This window comes from Python bivittatus, unplaced genomic scaffold (assembly GCF_059951505.1).
Source record: "Python bivittatus isolate LINGU-HERP-01145 unplaced genomic scaffold, Pbiv_v1 ctg000190_np1212, whole genome shotgun sequence".
Classification (NCBI taxonomy): Eukaryota; Metazoa; Chordata; class Lepidosauria; order Squamata; family Pythonidae; genus Python; species Python bivittatus.
In genome coordinates this window covers 12549789-12571759 of record NW_028277042.1, presented here as the reverse complement: position 1 = coordinate 12571759, position 21971 = coordinate 12549789, and the positions used below count along the sequence as shown (strand labels likewise).

Genomic DNA, 21971 nt, shown 5'->3' with positions numbered 1-21971 from the left:
CTAAACCACATTTTGCCCTGGAATTCTTGAAAGGGACTTATTTCTTTTTTGTTTCTTTTCTTTTTTAAAATCAATTATCTAACTATTTACTCACAAAGATATTAAAAAGAAATAGATTAGCCTAATATTATGAATATTATAGTTTTAAACAATGCAAAGCTGTCTTGTTCTGGATAGAAAATTACAATGTAGTTTGCACGATGAAGGCAACGGTATAATTAGAACAGCCGAGTTGCAATTTCTGATGCCAAAAGAAAATATAATGAAGTTGCCGCAGAGATCTAGGCTTGATCAGCGGTAGCAAAAAAATAAAATAAAATAAAACACTACATGCAAGATTTCAATTAATTATAGAACTCATACTGCTGAAAAGTTAAAGATACATTCACTGGCTTTATTTATTTATTTATTTAAACAAAGCGAGTGGTGTGTGGGTGCACACGCTAAATGTTGACTTCATTGAGGTTCTTTTCTTAGATCTGGCATATTGATTTCTTGTTGTGAAGTGAGCTGTTCAAGCTCCATTTAAGATTTTCATCTTGCATGTAGCCCTGAGCACATCAGAGCACCATAAATTAGTTAAATTGCACATTTATCACAAATGTTATTTTAAGATACTGTGTAAATTTGATGGCTGGAAGATATACAGTCTACAGTAACAAGCCACAACTTGGGTGGGGTTAGACTAGGGTCATCTTTCTGTGTTTTTGATTTAAAGATCCTCTCCGTTACCCCGCTTTCACTCATCCTAGGCTTCATGTACTGCTTGTTCTGGGAGAAGGAGAGATATTTCTATTGTGCTCTTTCTTGAGAAGGAACAAGTGTCAGTTGAAAATTTAACGTGTGAAGGAAAACCATTGCCTGGAAGGCAGTGGAAGAATGCTTCCACTTTTCCACATTTCCAACTTTAGGAGTTATGTGATCCACTTTCTATTCACTCTGTAGCATCGTGACATATGCCAATAACCCCCAGTACTTGCATCTGGTTATGTGAATATGCCTTGTCCTTAAATATAGTGGAGTGTTCTATTTAGGTTGAGGCATGAACATTGTAAAGTTTATGTGCCTTAAACTGAACATAAAAATTGGTCCAACTAGTTCAGATTTTTCTACTTTAACAGACAGCAGCTTTCCAGTTTCTTCAGCCAGATTCCATTAGCCTGGCACCCTCCAGGTTTTGGGATTCAAATAGTTAGAATTCCAAGCCAGCATGGCTAATTTGGGATTTGGAATCCAACCTCATCTAGAGGGCATTGGTTTGGAGAAGAAGGACTTAAGCAGAGCTCCAGTTCCAAATATTTCTCATAGTTGAAGATACCTAGAAATGAACTGCAGCCTTCTCTACATGAAGTGGTGGCTGGAGTTATCTTGCCATACTTTATGTGCGTGTCTCCAGTGGTGGGGCAGGGGCAAGATTATAGGCCAATTAATACCCACCAGCTATCAGGTTGAGAAGTATTTCAGTCTGCAAGGAACAGACATTGGACTATGTCATTCATTGGTTGTATATCTCTTTTATAAAATGACTTACTAGATGACAATCATCACAACCAAAGATTTTATGTGATAGATGCATATTTTCATAAATGAAAGCCTGATAATCTGATCTATGATGAGCACCGTCACTTAAGGCTCTAGGATGAAGAAAAACTACTATAAGAAAACCCCCACTTTTGTGCTACTGTGGCCTTTTGCATGGCCCAGAAGTGACCAGTCAGAATGAGTGTATGAAGCCTCCTAAGCATTTTTGGACTGATTGGGAAAGCCAGTTTAACGAGTACAATGTCAAGCACCTAGCAATTTCTCCTACTCAACTCAAAATGAGTTGAGTATGAGTTAAGCCTCTTTAAAAAATATATACATATATCCCCGGACCTTTTCTTGGATAAGAATTCTGCTAAATTTCTCCTGATGCCACAGGTATGTCATAAAAGCCTAATTCCCAAAGGAGAACTGTCTTTTCTAGTGTGCTGAAGAGCACTGTTGCAGGAACACAACTTCTGTCCTCAGTCATTGTGAAACATTTTCTGCCATCACTGACACACCCAAATACAAGTCAGTAGTATCTACCCATCGGAGAATTTGAGGATGAGAAGCTTATTTTTCTTCCAACCAAAATTTGTTCTGACAATGGAATACGTGCTGAACATTTTGTACATCTTGTCACAGATTGAAAACAAAGTTATGCCATGATGTGAGAAAAGCAGGGATTTAAAGCAATTGAATAGAGATATAAAATAATGGTAAACTTTGAATTTAGTCATTCCTTTCCCATCAGACTTTGTAAAGGCATATATCCAAGACAGAACCACTGTTTTCCTAGCCAATACTACATACAGTACCAAAAATGGAAAGACCATGGATTAAGAGGTATAATGACATTCTCCTAATAAGCCTTTTTTATATCAAGACTATATTTTCTAAATTGTATTCTAAGATACTTCTGAAATATATGGGGGTTTAAAATAAATATTGAGATTCCTCCTCCTCCTCCTCCTCCTCAAAAAAAAGTTGTGCATCAAGAATGCTAGTTATACAAAAACTGTTCTTCAGAGTAGCCTATACAGAAAGAAAGCTGCCTGATATGCAAGCATGAAAGAAGTAGGTTTAGATCTAGAAGAATCTGACAGGGGGCAATGAAGAATGTAAAGGTTTGGTTAATCTTGGCTATGGGCAGGTCACATACCAAATTGCTCAGAAATTCTGACTCAGCTTTCAGAATCAGGAATGACAGATATTTCCCCTTCTCTTTTCCTACATTCTCTCATCCACAGAGAAACCCAAGAGTCAGGATTCCCCCATAGTGTATAAAGAAGACTATTGGAGTTTATTGACAGAATGACTGAGTTTGCACAACAAACCTAATCCCAGGTTAACAAAACACAATGGCTACCTTCACATAACACTCTTGCTGCACCCAAGCAAATAATCCATATTTTATTTCTTTTAATTAGTAACTTAGTTCCCACAGGACATGATGAAACCCATACCACCTCACCCTATTTTATCCTAGTCTAGCATGTTGTGGAAAGTGCAGCCTTGAGTCTTCTTATAGGCGTCTGTCTTAACGACCCAAGATCCAGGAAGATTGCCATTAGCATGTGTTAATGAAGCTCAAAACGAAATGGAAGGCATTCTCCAATCCCCGCAAAACTCACCTCTTAGAACTATAATCATGTGTTTAAAAGCCATTGTGGATCATGATCTGATTGGATCTTAATGCACACTTGGCACTGTTTGTTTTGCCACTAACACTGCTTATAAACTTTGTTCTTTGCAGTCAAAGAAAAAGAGGGAGGTGTAATCTCCATTTCCTTCAGTAGTGGGGTGGGGGGGATACCTATTTTTTGGTTTGTTTTAGTTCAGCCTTTGAATATTTTTTCCCCTGCTTTTTACGTGCTAACGTTCACAAAAACTCCAGTGATTTATGTATAGTTTTCGCCTGCCAGCACCTGGCAGACGAAAAAACTTCCCCAAGTTTCCGTCATAAACAGCAAGCGTACAATTTAATTTTAATGTGCTCGTTCGTCGTAGCACATTTCAGATATAATTGTGAATGCGACACAACGTTATAGCAAAAAAGACAATTTTAATGCGGCTGTAGAAAAAAAAGGTTATATGAAGAGTCATATCATGGTGCCACATTGTCAACAACAGAACAGGGCACAGAGTGTGCAGTTTGGGGTCTGTGCTGTTTACATGCCAATATTGTACACATAGATTTTCATATGGTGTCAGCTGTCAGTTACTTCTGCAAATTAACCGCCAAAAATGGTGATAAACAGAATCACTTAGTGTGCTGGTAACCACGGGTTACCTTTCATATGCTTAACAAGAAAACTGCAATATGAAATCTTGGGAGAATAATTAGGAAGAACAAAACAGAAAGTTACCAACTGAAAGAGAGAGGAGAGAGAGAGAGAGAGAGAGAAAGAGAGAGCAAGACAGAAGGCATTCAAGATATGAAATAACAACCATGAGTCTTATAAATAACTAAGAGGTGATATCACAGAATGCCTCATAACTTTTAAGCAAAGTATTACAGTACAAACATTTTAAAGGCTTTTTTTTTTTTTTTATCAATGTTTAGGAAATACAGTACAAGGTTTTTCCCCCTTCAATTCTCCCACCCCCAAATAGATTTAACCCTTTGAGCACTGAGTTGATTTTGAATGTTCTCTTGAATTAATTTTTAATTTTTATTTATTATTTTACTAATAAATACCTTTAAAATTTGCGTTGTGCAAAATAGTTCTAATGCACGCCAGTCCGTGGCTTCTGTTATCAGAATGCTTTTTTTTTTTTAAAAAGGTAGCAAATAACTAATAAATATGTATAATTTAAACATGAACCTCTATCAATATAGATGTACTGTATAGCAAAAGAAAACAAAACAATAATCATACTTTGCTTCAAGAATAATGTTTCTGAATACTTTATAAATGCTATCTGTTGTTCTTTCATATAATTTACATTGTTCAGATGTTAAAAGAAAACCCTTTGACCTAGAAAAGAAATATACATTATTATTTTATATATTTATATATATATTTATATATTTATAGGTACCACTTAGACTCAAGAGCATATTAGGTAGAAAACCCATCACTGATAAAAATGTCAAAGAAGAAATGGCATTGTCCACAATCATATTTTTCGTTAGTGGATTCTGAAACCTATACAATATATACACCTATGTTTCAATGTGAAAATAATATATTTTCAAATTTCAAGAGGGGTGCTACCCCTGCATACACAGAGGATTATCAGGGAACTCCAACAAAGGATGTGTCCAGGCGTGGATCTTAGGAATCAGGCATGGACCTTATCCATTTCTTTGACCAGATGCAAAGGCTGCGACTTGGGGAAACTCAACCTTTCCTTGTGAGACACCAACCCATCCATCTATGCAGGAAGTCAAATTGGAAGGTCCATATTAACTATGGACATGCAAACTTCTGGGGATTCACGGGCCAAGTGAGGATCTTCTATAATGTGCCTGGGGGTACATGTGGGAGAGGCAAGGGGAAAGCAGACTTGACCAAAGCAAAAAGCCGGTGTGTTCAGATCCTCTTCAACCCTATTGTTAAATCCCAACCATTAGGTTTTAACTTACTTGGAAATCTGCAGCAGGTTCAGCTCTTTCTGCACCCTGAGTTCCTCGGTGAAGGCTGGGTACCGGGAATGTAGAGCCAAAGAGGGGGGGATGAAGGACAGGAGGCCACATTCTAGCCTCAGAATACACACCCATGAGGTTAGCCATGAGAGGCAATGGAAGAAAGAGCAGTGTGAGCTAATGCAACTTGTACATTAGTGCTATAAATATTGGCAGCATTGAAACAAGGCAGGGATGTGCAAAATGCACCATTAGGGACAGAATGGTTTATAGAGAACCAATCCTCTCAATCCACCCATTACAGGAATGGTCCAGTAGTGTTCTAGAAGTAAATTTTCCAGAAAAGGAAATGATTTGGAACATCATGAAGCATTTCCTCTTCTGGAAGATCTTCTAGAAAGCTACTGGTTCTTCAGAACACCTGAACTGGTGTGCTCTGGAAGAAAAACTGATGGTCCCACTATTTCCCAGAACATTCTGTCCTTGGAATAGCATGGTTTGTGCATCCTTAGTTGGGATGTCCCAAGAATTGCCACCAGTCTGCTGCTCAAATAGTCCACACATCAAAGTGATGACAGTTCTTGCCACATCTGAAGGAACCTGTCCTTTCAAACATCACACACGATACCATGTCAGGCTGCTGACACTTTTTGTTCAAGCCTGTTGCCTGAATTAGGTCCTAAGCCAGAACGGGATTTTTTTAAAAACCAAGAAAACATGTCTATAATTTTTAAAAAAGGAAACCAAATTAATGCAAAAGTGCTTCAAAGTACTCAGAGGGCTAAAGATTTACAGGTGAGAAAGGGCCAGCACACTTCGGTTGCCATGAAAAAAGTGTACCGTGATTAGTTAATAAATGCTTAAGTAAACTGTCTTGTCAATGCATGCAGCTTGAGGCATCGAAGGGATGCACAGCAACTAAAACCCCCAATTTACACAAAGTTCCAAACACTTACCACTGAGTTTTTAACCTTCATATTTTACCAGTAACAACAGCTGATTATGTATCTCTATTAAACACTATACAGTTATATATAAAAAAGAAGAGAGTAGTTCAGGTTAGAGTGATACCCCAGAGTTAAAATAACAATTATGTGCCAAGAACAGGGGTGGGCGGAGGGCAAAGAAGTAGCTCTATGGCATGTTTGACAGTTTTCCTCAAAGCCAAGTACAGTTGTTATAGTAGCTTGTGTGTTAAAAAGAAAGGAAAAAAAGTTAACGCTACTGCTTTTCTAATTCACAGACGTACAGAAGATGGTCCTCTGGAGACTTCCCGTGTGTTTTACTGAGATGAAGCTTAACGGCATGCTTGCTTGCAAAAGTCCTATTGCAAAGTTTACACTGGTAGGAAGTTCCTAGCTCTTCCTCTGGTGAAGGTGCCAACAGTTTCTCAGAGGACGACTTTGTTTGTGCTATCTGATTGTTAATCTGCTCGCTGGATAGTTTGGACAAGTCTCGTAATCTGAAACCTAGATGGGATTCAAGGTGACTGATGTATGTTGAAGGAGTTCTGATTTGCGAAGCACAGTCGTTACAAAAGAACACTGGATGCCCAGTGTCTAAATTTTTAAGGAATTTTGTCCCCCCTGTCCTTCGGAGTTGGTATTTTACATTGGCCAACCAGTGGCTAATGGTGGTCATTGAGAGTCCCGTAAACCTGGAAATGTGCATTCTCTCTTGAGGGCTCAAGTCCGACATAATGTATTTCCCTTCTGATGTCTGCTGCAAACTGGCGGCAAACTGGGCTTGCAGAATGAGTAAATGTTGAGGATTCCAGTTTGACTGGCGTCCCTTCCTTTTCTGAGCTGGGGTTGTTTCTTCCGGTTCCTCAATTGTAGTGCCATCAATGTCAGATTTCTCAGAGATGCTGGAAGGTGTGGAAGATTTTGATGTGTGACTTTCTGTCAGGTTCTTCAGCATATCGGAGATATCTGACAAGGCATTCTCGCGTAGCGGCGAGTTTGACATAAATGACACAACCGCAGATGTCTTTGCTGTTGTCACTGTAGATGAAGAAGATGCTGAAGACGCTGATGTGGATGACAAAAGCGCTGAACCCAAAGAGCAGCTTTTGTCACTCTTACCTTTCGTCAAATCTATGGGCTGGTCATTATTGACATGGTAAAAATAACGGTCTAAGTGATCTGGTTTTTTGGACTGCAAGGGTGGAGTTGCCACAGCAGCCTTTTCTGCTAAGCTGTTGCTCATTTTAAAAAGCATACTCATGGGGTCTAGGGCAGGAAGAGAAGGTTTAGCTGCCTTCCCAAGATGAATGTTCATGACAGATTGTAATGCACTTAATGGATTTACAAATGGTTGTTCGGGAGGATGGTCAGTAATAATAGCTGTACTGCTGGTCAAAGTATTTGCGATTTTCTTGACAATCTCCTTGCCATTTTCCATCGGTTCTCCTGTTGGGCTGTCTCTGCAGCTCTCCCTCTGAGAAACTGGACTATTCTGATGGCTTTTGAACCCAATGTCACTGGAAGTGTCCATCTTGAGGGGTTCACTGACTTCACTGCTACACGGCGAAGGCGTGGCTCTCTTCATTGGTGAAAGCTTCCCCGCTTCGGGTTCCTTCATTTTTTCTTCAACTTTGGCCACCTTCTCCGTGACTTTCTTAACCAACTCTTCCATGGCATGAAAATTTGTTTTGGGCACTGGGGAGGTTTGGCTGCTTGGGGGTGAAACCAGGGGCTGACTTTTAGTGGGAGATACTAATTCAGTATTTCCAAACATAGGTTTCAAAGGGGTATTCTTTCCTGATGAACCTAGGGATAATTTCATCATATTAGGCAGCTGATAAGCAGCATGGATACTGGGGTAACCACCCCAACTTGGTGTGCCATTCTGGGCTTTGTTAATAGCTGATGTGACTGTATTTTCTAATGACTTTAAAATATCTAGTCCCCCTTTCGGGCTTTCTTCCAAGTCATTTTCTGTCAGATAATGATATTTGGAGGAGATATCATATTTTTCCTCATCTTCACTTAATTTCTCTTTGTCTTTCATCTTATCGTCAGCAATTGTTCTGTCCTTATCAACTTCTTTCTTGACTTCCATATTTAATTTGGGGGAGACACTGGATGGCATATTGGAAGGAGACGTGAACGTTGTTGCTGCAAGAGGCACAGACTGTACTTTCTCATCAAGCAAAGCTGTGATGGTTGGCGTGACCGGGGATTCTATAATAGTTTTCCCTTTCTTCATGGCAGAGTTAGTGACTTTAATGAAATGTCCTGTCACCATCATGTGGGCAGTGAGCTCCTGCAAGGTGTCGTGGGAACTGCCGCACTCCATGCACTTGAGAATTTGAGATTTCCTTGCTTCAAAATGCCAGGCATAGCTGGCACCATTCTGGTGTCCATAGCGGTTATTCGGCGTAATGTAAGGATTGGAATTCTTTTGAAGTGGGTCATTGACATCGGAAAGAGCTGCTTTGGGAGTCCCACCAGTGGAATCTGGAGAACTTGGAAGTTCTAACTCCAGCGACGTTTTTTTTCGAGTGGCTGGGATAATTTTTGCTGCTACAGGGGTTACGGGTTCCTTCAGAGGCACTTTTTGGTAATGTTTTGTTTTTATCATATGAACACTCAAGTCTTGAAGCGATTCAAAGGAATGGCCACAGTACATACACTTTAACACTTTCTGGGCGTCTTCTTTCCCTTCCATTTCAAGCAAGGAGCGTTTACGAGGCTTAGACCACCTTTTCGGGTTATTGTTATCGGTTTCGTGGTTGTCGTCTCGATAATGTCCCGTCTCATTCATGTGCACCGTTAATTCCACCAAAGTATCATAGGCTGCACTGCAGTCTTTACAACGGAATTTACTGGCTCCGGTAAAGATGGAGCCGTAAAGCTTACTGCTCTGCCTATACAACTGGACTGTGCTGAAAAGGCTGGGCTCCGGAAGAATTCTGTTCTGCGACACTTGCTGTAGGGTTTTGGCCATGGCCGTCTGATGCCAGTCGAAGCTCCCACTTCCACAGCTGCTGCTGCTACTGCTGCTGCTGCTGCTGCTGCCGCCATTGTTCTTTTCGGAGGCAGGCTGGTGGAGGTTCAAATTCAGGTTGGACCAGTAGGAATTGGACAGGAAGTTGTTGTAGACGGCTTTCATCTGCTCCAGGCTGTCCGAGACGATGGATTCTTCCAGCTGGATCGAAACCTCTTTGCTCTCCTCCTCGTTTTTGATGGAGCTGCTCTCAAAATCGGCCATTCGGTCACTTGTCTCACTGATATGCGACTCGCTGTCCATTTCGTGGCTGGAAAATTCGGCCGTCGGAGAGTTCTGATAGCTCTGGCAGTTCTTGCCGAAGTCCTTTTCTGGACAGGCGTATTTTGCAGAAGGTTCTCCATCAATCGTGGTCTCCTCGGGTTCCATGTCATCGTCCACCATAGCAGCAGCTTTCAGCTCATCCGAAACATAAGCTGGCACAGCAGAGAGAGAACACAAATAACAAAACACACAGTTAGTGATAGCTAGTCTCCATTTCTATCAGCAACTGGCATATTTCAGTCAAAGAATTGCATTCATTTATTAAAATTAAACAGTTAAAATTTAGCATTTCTTCCAAGCAAGAGGAAGAGGGGGAAAAAAATCTGCTCTTCAAACATAATTTGCCACCTTATTCTTCTCAAGGGGCAACAGCTTGAAATTAAAACTAAATTTGAAATTAATGAAGCACATTCTGGAGGTGGCATTCATTTCTAAAGTAATAAATTACTTGTATCAACCTCAGAGACAGCAGTTCCTGTCTGTCAATTAATATGTCTTATGCTTCTTCTACCCCTAATGTATTTCTTAACAGACAGATTCACAATTTAAATTAAGCCAGAATTTTCTTTTCTACTCATTAGATTTTTTTAGACCCAATCTTTAATAAAACATAAAAACCATCAATAATAATAATAATAAATCCCACAAAGCAACAAAAATGAAAAAAAGGCCTTCCTCAATTATTAGAAAATTAAAAGCTTGCATTTATCTGCTGGAGCTGTTTAGAAATGCAGGTACTAAACTGAGCGTTGGGCTCAGTGTCAGAAAGTATTTTCAAATAAGTAGGGGTGCTTCTGAAAGCTTTGAGAGTTGGTGAACCCTGCAATTACCAGGATCTTACAGGCCACAATTCTAAGTTCCCTATGATGGGTATCTTATAAAACACATTTAATCCATGGGGATTTGCTCTTACCCTGAAAAATTCTGGAATAGAGAAAGTACACTGAATCTAAGAGAGGTATTTTCAGCTTTGTCCTACTCTGTCTCCTCTTCTATCTGGCAACACAAATTCAGCAATGCTTGAAATTTTAGTAGTTCCAGCTCCTCTGCCACCAACTTGGTGTGTGTGTGTGCGTGTGTGTGTGTGTGTATACACATACATACATAATTTTCTCTCTGAATTTTGCAGTTCTCATCTACTGGGGTTTGATCCTAAAACAGAATCAATGCATGAGGAAATCTCCATGCTTCTGTTTCGTCTTCACTTCCAAAGTTTAGAGAAAGCATTGAATTTCATTGACAAGTCCTTGATAAAACATTGTGGGAATCATGGTGTGAGTATAATGTATAATTCCACCAACATTCTGACCTGATTCTCCCATATGTGAAACATCTTCAGAGCAATATGACAGAAGCTTTTTGAACTTAAACCCAGAAATCCGTATGCCAGAACAGAAGTCATGTCAGAACCAAATCTGATCCTATCACTATGGACTACAACCCAGATGAAATTGCACACTCTCCAAGCCCACTAACTGTTTCAGGTATATTGGACTGAGAATCAATGAGCAGAAAGACAGAGGAGCTTCAAAAAAGGAATAACTGTTCCTTCAGAATTTTTCCTGGGTAGCCCTGTTTGGCTTGGATGGGACTAGAAAGCTTCCTGTATGGAAACTTCTCTCTGAGACCAATAAAAGTCAAAACCATGTCAGCAATAATCTGCTGAGCCATGAACTTTGTAACTGGCTTCCTAAATGGCTGCGTTTGCTATTGCCTGCACCAAACCTTGTGTCAGATTTCAAACCAAGCACGGCCATATACGTGCAGATGACCTGCCCAATACGGAACAAAGAAATCGCATCATATCTACGTTTGTTCCAGGGTTAAGTCTTCAGCTCTCTCCTCCTGCCTTTCCTGATCACCAGACTCTTGTCCTCTCTTCTTTTCTCAGCCCTTGGTCTGGTCTGAGCAACATCGTTTCCCATCTCACCACCTTCACCCCTTGCACTTTGCCAACTCTTTAAATTCACTACTTATACTTTGCCTGTGGAACTTGAACTCCAGATTATATATCTGACAGCTTCCTTCCTGATTCTATGGTGAATAAGCCTGCATAACTAAAACACAGATTTTTTTTTCTCCCTAAGCGTGAGCTTGGAAACCTGATACTGGAACCCTGGGATGGGATGCACTGGTGTGTGTGCAAGTTTTACCAATACAGAAATATAAAAGAATATGCAGTACAACACTTATACAGTATAACACTTCATAAAGTAGAATAATAAAGCTATCATTACTTCAAGGTTTCCTTTGCTTTGAATGTCATTCACGAGTGGATGAGGGAATTTGTAGTGATATAAAGTATTATACTGACATAGGTGTTTACTCCTGTGTATTGGTAAAAATCCCACAAAAAGACTCCTGATACAACAGTATGTGCACACACTTTCTTTTTTTTTTGCACAGTTTTATGAGTATGCACATGACAGGTGGTAGTAAAGGAAGAAGCTCAAAAGGACTAAAAGTGCTATATACATTCTAGATGTAATTCTAGAATGTATTTAGTAATTTCCCTGGTTAAATTGGAGCCCATGAATAGTGAAATGCAGGATGGACTCTATAGATGGACACTATAGAAAAGTTTTTTAAAAAAATGAAGTGCTGAGAATTACCTGTTAAAAGGGGAAAAGGATGGAGAGAGAGAGAGAGAGAGAGTGCGAGTGAGAGAGAGAGAGAGAGAGAGAGAGAGAGAGAGTTTTGATCTTGTGCAAAATGTTTTTCAATTTTCAGTTATAAGAACTATCCCCAGGCCATTTGGAGATTTGGAAAAGGACCGGGGGCATCCAGTTAGTTCTCCCATTTAAAAAAAAACTAATAATTTACAGATAGAAAAGCATTATGGGGAAAATGGATAATCAACTTCTCTATTACTCCATTTCCACTGCAAAGACTTTTTGACATTAAATGAGAAAAACAGAACACAGCTGCAAGGCTGGGAAAAAATTGATATTCTGCTCTTATTCTTCCAGGATAAATATACACAAGGTCTTCCAGTGGACATTACAAATGTCAAAGTGTTTGCTCTTTAGACTATTTTGTCAATATTTATTCACCATAAGCTACATTGGGCCCCCCAACAGAGATCCTGTACTATCCTGTGCACTAGATTGTACTTCGTTTCAAGCAAGTGAAATTAAAGTACAACAGAACTGCTGGGTTATTTCAGATTAGTAAATGTAACCCTATTGTTACTAAAGCTCCTGTCCCCCTGCAAACATATCTAATTTGCACTTCCCAAACCAATATACCAAAAAAAAAAAAAAGGCATTTATTCTTTCATATTCATCCTTTTCCAAACTTTACATTCACAACCTCTCCAACGCATATGGAAATTAATATAAAATAACACATAAACAATATACCTTTTCTTAAGGAAAACTGTCCTTACCAACACGTGCATGTCAGGAAAGGCAGTTGGGGGGGGCAGAGTTTTTAAAACAGGTTAAAAAAGGGAAATGGGGTGAAGCAAAGTTAAGATCAGAAAAAATGGGGAAGGGATAGAAAAGGCATTGCTTATCCCTACTCATAGTGTATCAGCTCTGCTAGTCTAGGCATAATGTGGGCAGGACAGGGATTGTAGCTTGAAATTATTGGCTGCGATATTTATATATGGCATTTATGTGGCCACCCAACTCAGACAATGTGTAATACCTTTTCCAAAGGTGTTTCTACATGGACATCTAGCTGGGCTACCCTGTATTTAACAGCATTCTATATTCTGCTTGTAATAATAATTTGAAAAAACTTGGTGCTTCCCAGACATGTCAGATTACAACTCCCCAAATTCTTAGCCTGCCTGGCTGCATCTGGAAATTCTGTGAATTTAGAGTCCAATAAGTTAAAGAAAGTGTATGTGCATAGAGGAAGTAATACATATTAACTAATCGGGATTCCTGGTGGAAGGTTTTATGTTGGAATCTACAGAACTATACACCTAAACTAATGCCTGGAAAAAGGAAATATATTTACTGACCGACTGGTAGCAATATTGATCACTCTGTCCACTAAGAAAGTCAGGAATTTTAATTCTACACAGGGTAATTTAATGCAATGGTCAGTTGATTCATGTTGAAGAAAAAAAGGTCCTGGTGCTTTCCTTTTAAGGATACAGCAGTCTCTATGAGCCAACAGAGATTCAAATTGCAGAGATTCAAACAGCACAGACTGGTAAACTGTGCTTTGATTTACAGAGACTCCAAGAATCTTTCCCTGCTCTACTTAGAAATTAGCACATTTTTAAGAAGATGTAATTGAGGACAAGCCAATGGTAGTAACTCATGTTAATATTTTAATCTTTTCCTACTGTTTCCACACTTGACCACAAGCTAGGGTGTCTAAAAGAGAATCGTACACTTATTCAACATGTAGGACCAAGATATGGTGTAGCAGATATCCTTCTCTTTTGTGTATGCTATGAACTTTTTGGAAGTCTTTCCTAAGTGGAGATCTTCTAGATCTATAGAGAACTACAAAAGGTATGCTTGCTTGCTTGCTTGTTATTCCAGGAGTTGCAATCAAAACACATCTGTGAGATGCCAGATTGGAGCAGGCTAGTGAAGAGTCTAATTTCTGAAGACATCAAGTGCCTCTTCTGTATCTTTGATGTCCTGCTAAGCTTTGCTGTACTTCTTGCTTCCTTTTCAAGGACAACACTATCCTCTTTGTCCTCTCTATGTTCTCTATCTTCTCTTTCATTATTTCTCCTTTCTTTCAGCTCTTCAATTAACCCTACACATTCCTTTCTTTTCCATTCCCGACAATCTTACTTGATGAGTTGAGAAGCCTATTGTCATAGTCCCACCGGAGGGACGGTCTCACCCCCATTATATCCACCTGTCCCACCAGGTCAAGCAGAGAGGGTATGCTGCGGACCCCGTTGATGAAAGAATGTCGACTGGCAAGGCCCAGAAGGAGAGCCTTCTCTGCCCTGGCCCCCACCCTATGGAATACCCTCCCCCCAGAGATGAGGCAGGCCCCTACTCTCTTGACCTTCTGGAAAGCAGTCAAGACCTGGCTCTGCCAACTTGCATGGGGCAAGAAAAGGGGCAACCAACCTTGGGGGTGGCTAGCACCTTGAAGATGCTCCCGTATGTTAATATCTTTTCAATCACCAGCACCTTGGAAGATATTATTATTTATGTATGCATTTGGTTTTATTGTATTTTATACTATTTTAATTGTATTTTAATTAATATTTGTGTTTTTATTGTAAACTGCCCAGAGTCACTTCCTCATGAGATGGGCAGGGTCCAAATTTGAACTATAAATAAAATAAAAATAAGTAGCCTAGATTCCCTGCCTTCCCTAATATCATCTCCTAGTTGCCATCTTTTCCACTAATGCTGTAGCTTTCCATTATGTTATCCACCTAGCTCTATCCATTGGTTCCTTAGTTAATGTTTCAAATATATCAGTAAAAGACTCCACCAGAACTCCTCTCCATATAAGTAACTAAATCTGAGACCTTTTGCATACTGAAATGTAGCATTACTCCATGCCAGATGATCTGATTTCTGAATGATTTTATACAAGCACAGGGCTCAGGAACTGAAATCCATGTGATTATGAATTATACTTTTATACTGTCCAGGTAAGTGATACTAAGTATTTGAATAAGAAAATTACACAGTTGTAAATACTATGGGAACAACAAATATATTCCTGCTATATTACAACAGGTATCATTCCCAAATACAGAACCCTGCAAATCAACAATAAATACCTAATTTCCCTACCCTTTATATTTTGCTGTATTACACAGAGTAAGCAGATCCATATTCTCTTGCTTGAATCCATCCTGATTCAGAGAGCTGATTGTCTATCTTACACATAATGTGATACATTGTGATACAAACACTATTTCTAGAATGTTTTATCACTGATTGCGAAGAACGGGGATGTAGTTTCTTATTTATTTATTTATTTTTTAAATACACAACACCTAATTGCATATTAACATTCCCTTCACCTTTGACAGGGCACTCAGGTTGAGTACGTGGCCAGTGAATACATGCCTAGATGCTGATCGCATCCAAACTGTATCAAATTATTGGATTATCTTGTATCTGTAACTGTACAAACTTTCACTGGTGAAGGAACAGTAATTCTCCTTCAGTCTTAATATATGAATGTGCTTTCAATAATCTCAGGACCAGAAATTGTCAAAATCTTCCCATCTTGCTTCATTGTTGGCTTTGGGCTTTTTTTTTTTTTATTACCGTTCTACAAGAACTTCAGGAAGCATCTATTTTAATTCCATTTAAATTCTTCATAAAAAATTAGCTTAACAAACCCCAGGGAATTTCTGATCTGTTTTCCACTCTTGGCCATCGTTCTTTTGGAACTGTATTCTTCTTTCCAAACATCATTATTACTCATTAAAAGAACAAGTTTGAAATGGGAAAATCTGTGGACATGGAACTTACAGGGATATCTGGCAATAAACTGGATTGCGTATTAATCCTAACCAGGGTTTGAAAGTTAAAGTTGGTGCATATTGACCTGGGCAAAGGGACATATCTCTGAATCTGCTGTTTCAAAGACGGTTAAAAGCATGGATGTCTACGGCACATCTGGCTCTGTACCCTTCCTGTTATAAAAACAGCAGACTGCATATTGCATGGGATAACAAAGCAACAAAAATAGTCAGACACCTATAAAACTAGACCATGGCCATTCAGCCCCAAAGTTCATCATTGCTTGATTGATGCTGGCTGTGAAAGCCTTCACCAGTATACAACACAAATAGGGGGGCGGGTTGGAGGGGGAATTAAATTGAGGCTAGCAAGTGAATACGCCAACCTTTCAATTTCTCCCTAAGTTGGTAATCTTATAGATATTTCTTGTCTCCTGCTTTCTAAGGCCAAATGACAAATGAATGGCAAATCCTCCACTGTGTACCCATGATGTGTGGAGTAATATGGCCATACCATTTAGATCCTGTTTAACTGGACCTACCTAAAGGGTTGGCTTCCTTTTCCAATCTTAGTAGAAAGAGCTCTGTGTTAAGATTGCGGGTGTCCTTAAAGTTTTTTTTTCCTTTTATGACTTTTTTGCAAAGCCATGCAAGTGCTTACTAACTGATTTAGTGACTAAATCCTTGGACTTGCTTTTTGGATTTTTGAATCCAATTGAGGACTCTGCATTCACAGCACCATCAATTTACACTAGCTAGCAAGATTGGACTCAGCTGAGAATTTGTGCTATGGGCTGTATATGCTAACTGATTAAAGAGGGAGAAAGGATGCTGTGTATCATTCCTTGTTCATTTCAAAAAGAATATTTGGCTGGGGGATTTTATGAAGGTCTCTTGTCTCCAGAAAATACAGCATGTTATTTTCTACTATCTCTTTGTGAATTCAGTTGTGCTTTATTGGGACAGCAATTGTAGCTCCTAAGCAAATCCAAAACTGAAGGGGGGAGGGGGCGGGGAGAAGAGAGGAAGTAAAGGCAACAGCAGAACAAAATGGCAAAGAAATAAAATTCGAGGTTTTTCTAATTTGCTAGCCCAGTCAGTCCTGCTGCTGGACAGACTGAGAGAGCTAATTTTGGGATGGATCAAGGGTAATAAATGGTTACGTGTTTATAATTAAATTGTCATGGTTTTATTCCCAGGGAGGGGCCCTTGTCCAAGCTAACTTGACCTAGCATGGATACAGAGTACTTTGACTTTGGAAAAGACATGCCTTTGTTATTCCTCTTCGAGCGGTGAAAGGTCTCCTGCTGCTCCAGTGTATTGATGCTAAACGGAGTTCATCCCAAGACAAGCTCAAATTTTGGTGGAGGAAATTGCAGATTTCAAACTATCTAAATATCAGATGCCCTGATTTCCCAATGCCAAACAGGAGACTAGCACCATCAATTCACACCTATGACCTAACATAGAATTGCTAGTATGTTATGGAAAAAAGTGGAGAGGCAAAATCCAACCTCCAAATAATTACAGATTACTCTGGATCAAACTAAGGCAGGGTAGGTCAAATCAATGCATATCTGCACACCTCTCCTGCCTCCTCAATCTGGTTAAGTATTTATTGGAGACATTTAACTTTTAAAAACAGAGCACAAAACTGCTGAGCATCTCCAGGCCTTTTAATGTGCATCACAAACACTTCTGTATAGAACAGGAATATTTCTGGTTTAAAAGAATCCTTAGCAGACTGTGTCCCTCCCCTCCTGCCACTGGAAAAGGAGTCATGTTGCTCCAAACCATAGTTTATCTGAATTATATAGCTCAGTTACATTTATGGAGTTAGTATCAACAGCTAAAAAAAATCCATTGTTCAGCAGAGGCTTGCTATATATAAGACTAAGGAGTTTCCTTTCCTCTTGGATAGAATTAGGTGATTTTAACCCAGAGATTATAAAGGCAGTGAAACCCAGATTAACCAGCAGTTGAACTCTAAAGTTCTCTGCAAGTGATTTCATCAGTTTTGCTGACCTATGTTTATCAAACAACAGCTCTTTGCAACAGGTGTTACAAAAAGCCATTTATAACAAAGATAAGGTGGGGGTATTGCTTAAGGAAAAGCAGTTGGCACATGTAAGGAACAATTTATGCAAGGTACCTTTAATGAACTAGCAATTGCATGAATGTTTTTTTAAATGGTGCGATTCTGTGGTTTTTACCCTCAAAATGGTGGATGTTTTAATGGTCATTTATGCTGGTGTTCTCTCAACCTCAGCAACTTTAAAATGCATACACTTCAGCTCCCAGAATTCTCCAGTCAGCATGCTGGCTGAGGAATTCTGGGAGTTGAAGTCCACACATCTTAAAGTGGCTGAGGTTGAGAAACACTGATTGAGAAATACTGTGGTTTCGGCTTTAAACCAGCCAGAGTCGCTGTGATGAGAGAGGTGAGTGTTGCATTTAAATAAACAAGCAACTCCATATTGCCCAGAGAAAGGAAGATCTGGGCATGGACCTGAACAGAACAGTGAAAGGGGGTGGAGTAATTTTTGCCTTTTAACTTCCTTTGGTGCAGATGAAGCTTCCCCCATACCAACAGCATCCCTGGCTAACCACAGCAAGAAGGAAGCTTAAAGCACCCTATCAGCTCACACCAAGCCCTAATTCACACTGAGCAAGGAGAGGTCTGTTGTTCACTTTTAAAAAGCCGTTTATGCCTTTGCTAATTGTATGAATGTTGTCTCGTCAAGCTTAGCCACTTGGAAGCACCTAGAGAAATTCTTTAAAACTTGGCCTGCGATGTGACATTTAGAAACAGTAAACACAGAAAGTACATCCTGATGAAGAGCAGTTGCCAACATTTATCCATGGAAATCAAGAGCAATGTGGCCAGGGCTCACACACCCACTCACAATCATCTAATTAGGTCATGTTTTTCTTGAAATCAGCTTTTTCATGGGACCCATCCAGAAGGTTTGAACTTTGCCCATCTATATACATTTAATAGTCTGTGCAAAACGATCTGATATAAGCCCCAGCAAATCACAGTGTGGGTTTTCAACCATATAGTTTAACTTTTCTTGACATACAAGAATAGTTTATAGGACAGAAGGAGAGATGATTTCATAACCATTCATTTTAAAATTAGTCTCTGAGAGCTGATAGCGTAGTGGTTAAGGAGTTGGATTAGGATGATCCAGATTTAGCAATGGAACTTCATTGAGTGACACTGGACAAACTACACCTTTCTCACCAACTTCAAAGACTTGTTTTTCTGGGATTCAATGAAGAAGAAAACCATATAAATTGCATAGAGCTGCTAGACAAAACACTGGATATAAATTTAACAAACAAACAACAAACAAATGGTTTGAATGATCATAAGACAGTTTCCCATGTTCCTACTGGGTACTTGTTAAGAAGACTTCCATTTGATATTATTCTGAAAAAGGAATTACCAACATTTGCAACTATGAACTTTGTATCAAAACCAATTTATGGACTAATGCTGAAATGACTGAATCCCAACATTTGTGGTTAAATGTTAGTCTGGAGGGGGAAACTTTTATTCACCTTTAAACCATGAAAGGAGAATAATATTAGGGCTGCAGCCAACTTGAGGATGGGTAAGCAGACCCAAGTATTTAAGTTCTCAATATGTCTCAAATAGCTCTTAATGATTGCAATTCTTCTTTGAGCAAACAGATGTTCAGAGGAAACTTTAGGGTTTTTTCTATCATGCAATCAAACATGGTAATCAAGCCATTTTCCTTCTTAAACTATCTCACTGCTGCCAAGTTTAGAACAGAAGAGCCAAAACATGAAAGAGAGAGGCAAAGTGACCAATTAAACTTTCATGACACTTGTGCTCTCTTGTCCAACCAAAGGTACACTGGCCAATTATCTCTCTATTTCTGATGAAGATAATGCTTTGGAGAGCAAAAATAGAGAAACAGCTTTGGATCACAGGTGAGGGAATGAACATCTTGCATGGTACCATGACAGGAAGAAGCCCATTCAAGACAACTTTCTGATATTCAGCATGTACACATAAGGCAGGTTGTCCATATCTGGCTGTCGAACCCCATGCAGTTGGGCAGGATCAAGGAAGCAAGAACTACATACAGTAAGTCATCTGGGGATAAATACAGAATCATGGAAACTGCAAGAAGAATTTTCAGCCCACATTTATTGTGAGATCATTAAAGTGGAGTCTCTTTAAATGACCTGAAAAACTTCTTTTCAGGTTTCTTGTCACCTGGTCTGAGTGGTCATTTATGAGATGAGCTGCCAACAGTCTCATCTTTTGACTTTTGATTGTTTTATGTGCCCTTCCCATTACTTTCCCAGGGTCCCCACAATCTCTCACATCAGCCCTCTCTTTGTTGAAAGACTTCTATAATTCCAACTGGCCTGGCCTTTGAGCATCACTGGGGATTTTAGATACAAAGTGGTAAATGTATATATTAATTCCCTCCCCCCTCCCCATTTTCTGTCCTGCTAATTTCCTGAAGAAATAATTACAGAAAAGCACTCAGCAAGTGGCGGCACCTATCAAACCTCGGCTGAGTAAAGAAATTAAATAGAGTCAGCCCTGGTTCATATGTTGAGGAGGGATCATCTGAGAATCCAGGGTTATAAACCAGTCTGGAAAATCAAAGAAGTATCTGGAAGGATGCAATGGCAAACTACTTCCGTAATAATGTCAAGAAATTTGCATCAACACAGTCCTTAGGAGTCAAGTTCAGCTTGAATACAATAGGCTCATTTGAAAAGATAAGAAATCATAGGTACATACACACATGTGGCCTTCTGCAACTGTAGTTTTTACTTACGTTGTATTCATACAACATGCTTAAACAGGGCAGGTAAAAACTTAAGAGATGTATTTGCAGAATATATTAAGCCTGGTCAGTGTTCATCTTGGTTGAGATTGTTTTGAGGCCTAGAGTGAGGTTGAGAACTCAGCCCATTTGGTTAATTGATGGTTCAGTGTATTACATGCACAGAGAGAGGAGAATTTGGTTACCAGACTAAGTGTGCAAAACCGTAGTGTGCAAGATACAAGATGGAGGGGTACAACTTTACCTCCCACTGTTCTAGTGCCACCAATGGGGAAATCAAGTAGAACCATCAATAATCCTGATTCCAAATATCAGCTCCCTTTAAAGATAACCAGGAATGGCCCTAAGGTGTCTCCCACAAGGTGTCCACCAAATTTTGGCTATTTTTAAAAACATATGCCCCAAATCCATATGGAGAAGAGAATAGTTTATCACTTCAAAGTCACATAAGAAAAAGGCAATTGTCAAATGCCTTTCCCTTGCAAATACCCTCATCATGACCTGAGTTAATGAAGTTAATTGAATTTAAGATCAATAATGGTTAATTATTGCAATTTGACATTCTGAGATAAATGGCTGTAAGGTGGAGAAATGCATGTGTGTCTGTGAATTCTCACCAAAAGAAGTTGAAAACCTTGGCGCCTAAGAGGGATCACGTAAGCATCCCATTGATCTCTAGTGCAATTGGATCGACTTAATCCCCTGATGAATGTGTGCTTTTTCACTGCTACAAGTAAATGTTCTACAAGACTACTCTAACCCTTGTCACTGACCAAATCTATATGAGCTAGAAATCCATGGAGATAGATTAAAGAGGGTTGAAGAAAGAAGTCCAATGATTCAAGTAAAGCTGAAAGTTTATCGTATTGACTGTTTGTACAATGGATATGCTACAAACCCCATTAGGAATGTGGGCACCAAAGGATAGGGGCCTTTAACCATGTGCATGATGTCACCTTGTTCCTTTCCTTCAGATCCTTCTTCAAAATTCAACTACTAACAGAATCCTGGGTTTAACAGCTTAATTCTAACTACAACCCAGGAGTACAAATGTATGGTCACATACTTAGCATGGCCAATAATCATGAATGATGTGAACTTGTAATCCAGTAGTATCTCAACAGTCATAGGTTTTTCTACCCCAACTTAAAGTACAGTATAAAAAGGCTTTTGCATACATAAAGTTTATAAAATTGTTTTGTTGTGCACTCCATATATTTGCTAAACTACTCAGCATTCCTCGCCGTTGGCCATGCTGACTAGAGCTGTTGGGAGTTGCAATTTAGCAACATATGAAGTGTCATCAATTGCCTTCACTTCCTTCCTT

At 39.4% G+C, this 21971-nt stretch overlaps 1 protein-coding gene across 2 annotated transcripts in view; it reads right to left on the bottom strand.

Moving 5' to 3' along the window:
* Positions 1-3599: 3599 nt before the first annotated feature.
* TSHZ3 (teashirt zinc finger homeobox 3) overlaps positions 3600-21971 on the bottom strand; it is a 111295-nt gene continuing 92923 nt past the window's right edge. For both annotated transcript variants that reach the window (XM_088136079.1, XM_088136080.1), the window contains one exon: positions 3600-9543. In XM_088136079.1, the coding sequence (XP_087992205.1) occupies positions 6338-9543 (3206 nt within the window). In that variant the 3' untranslated portion in view covers positions 3600-6337. The remainder of the gene's footprint in view (positions 9544-21971) is intronic.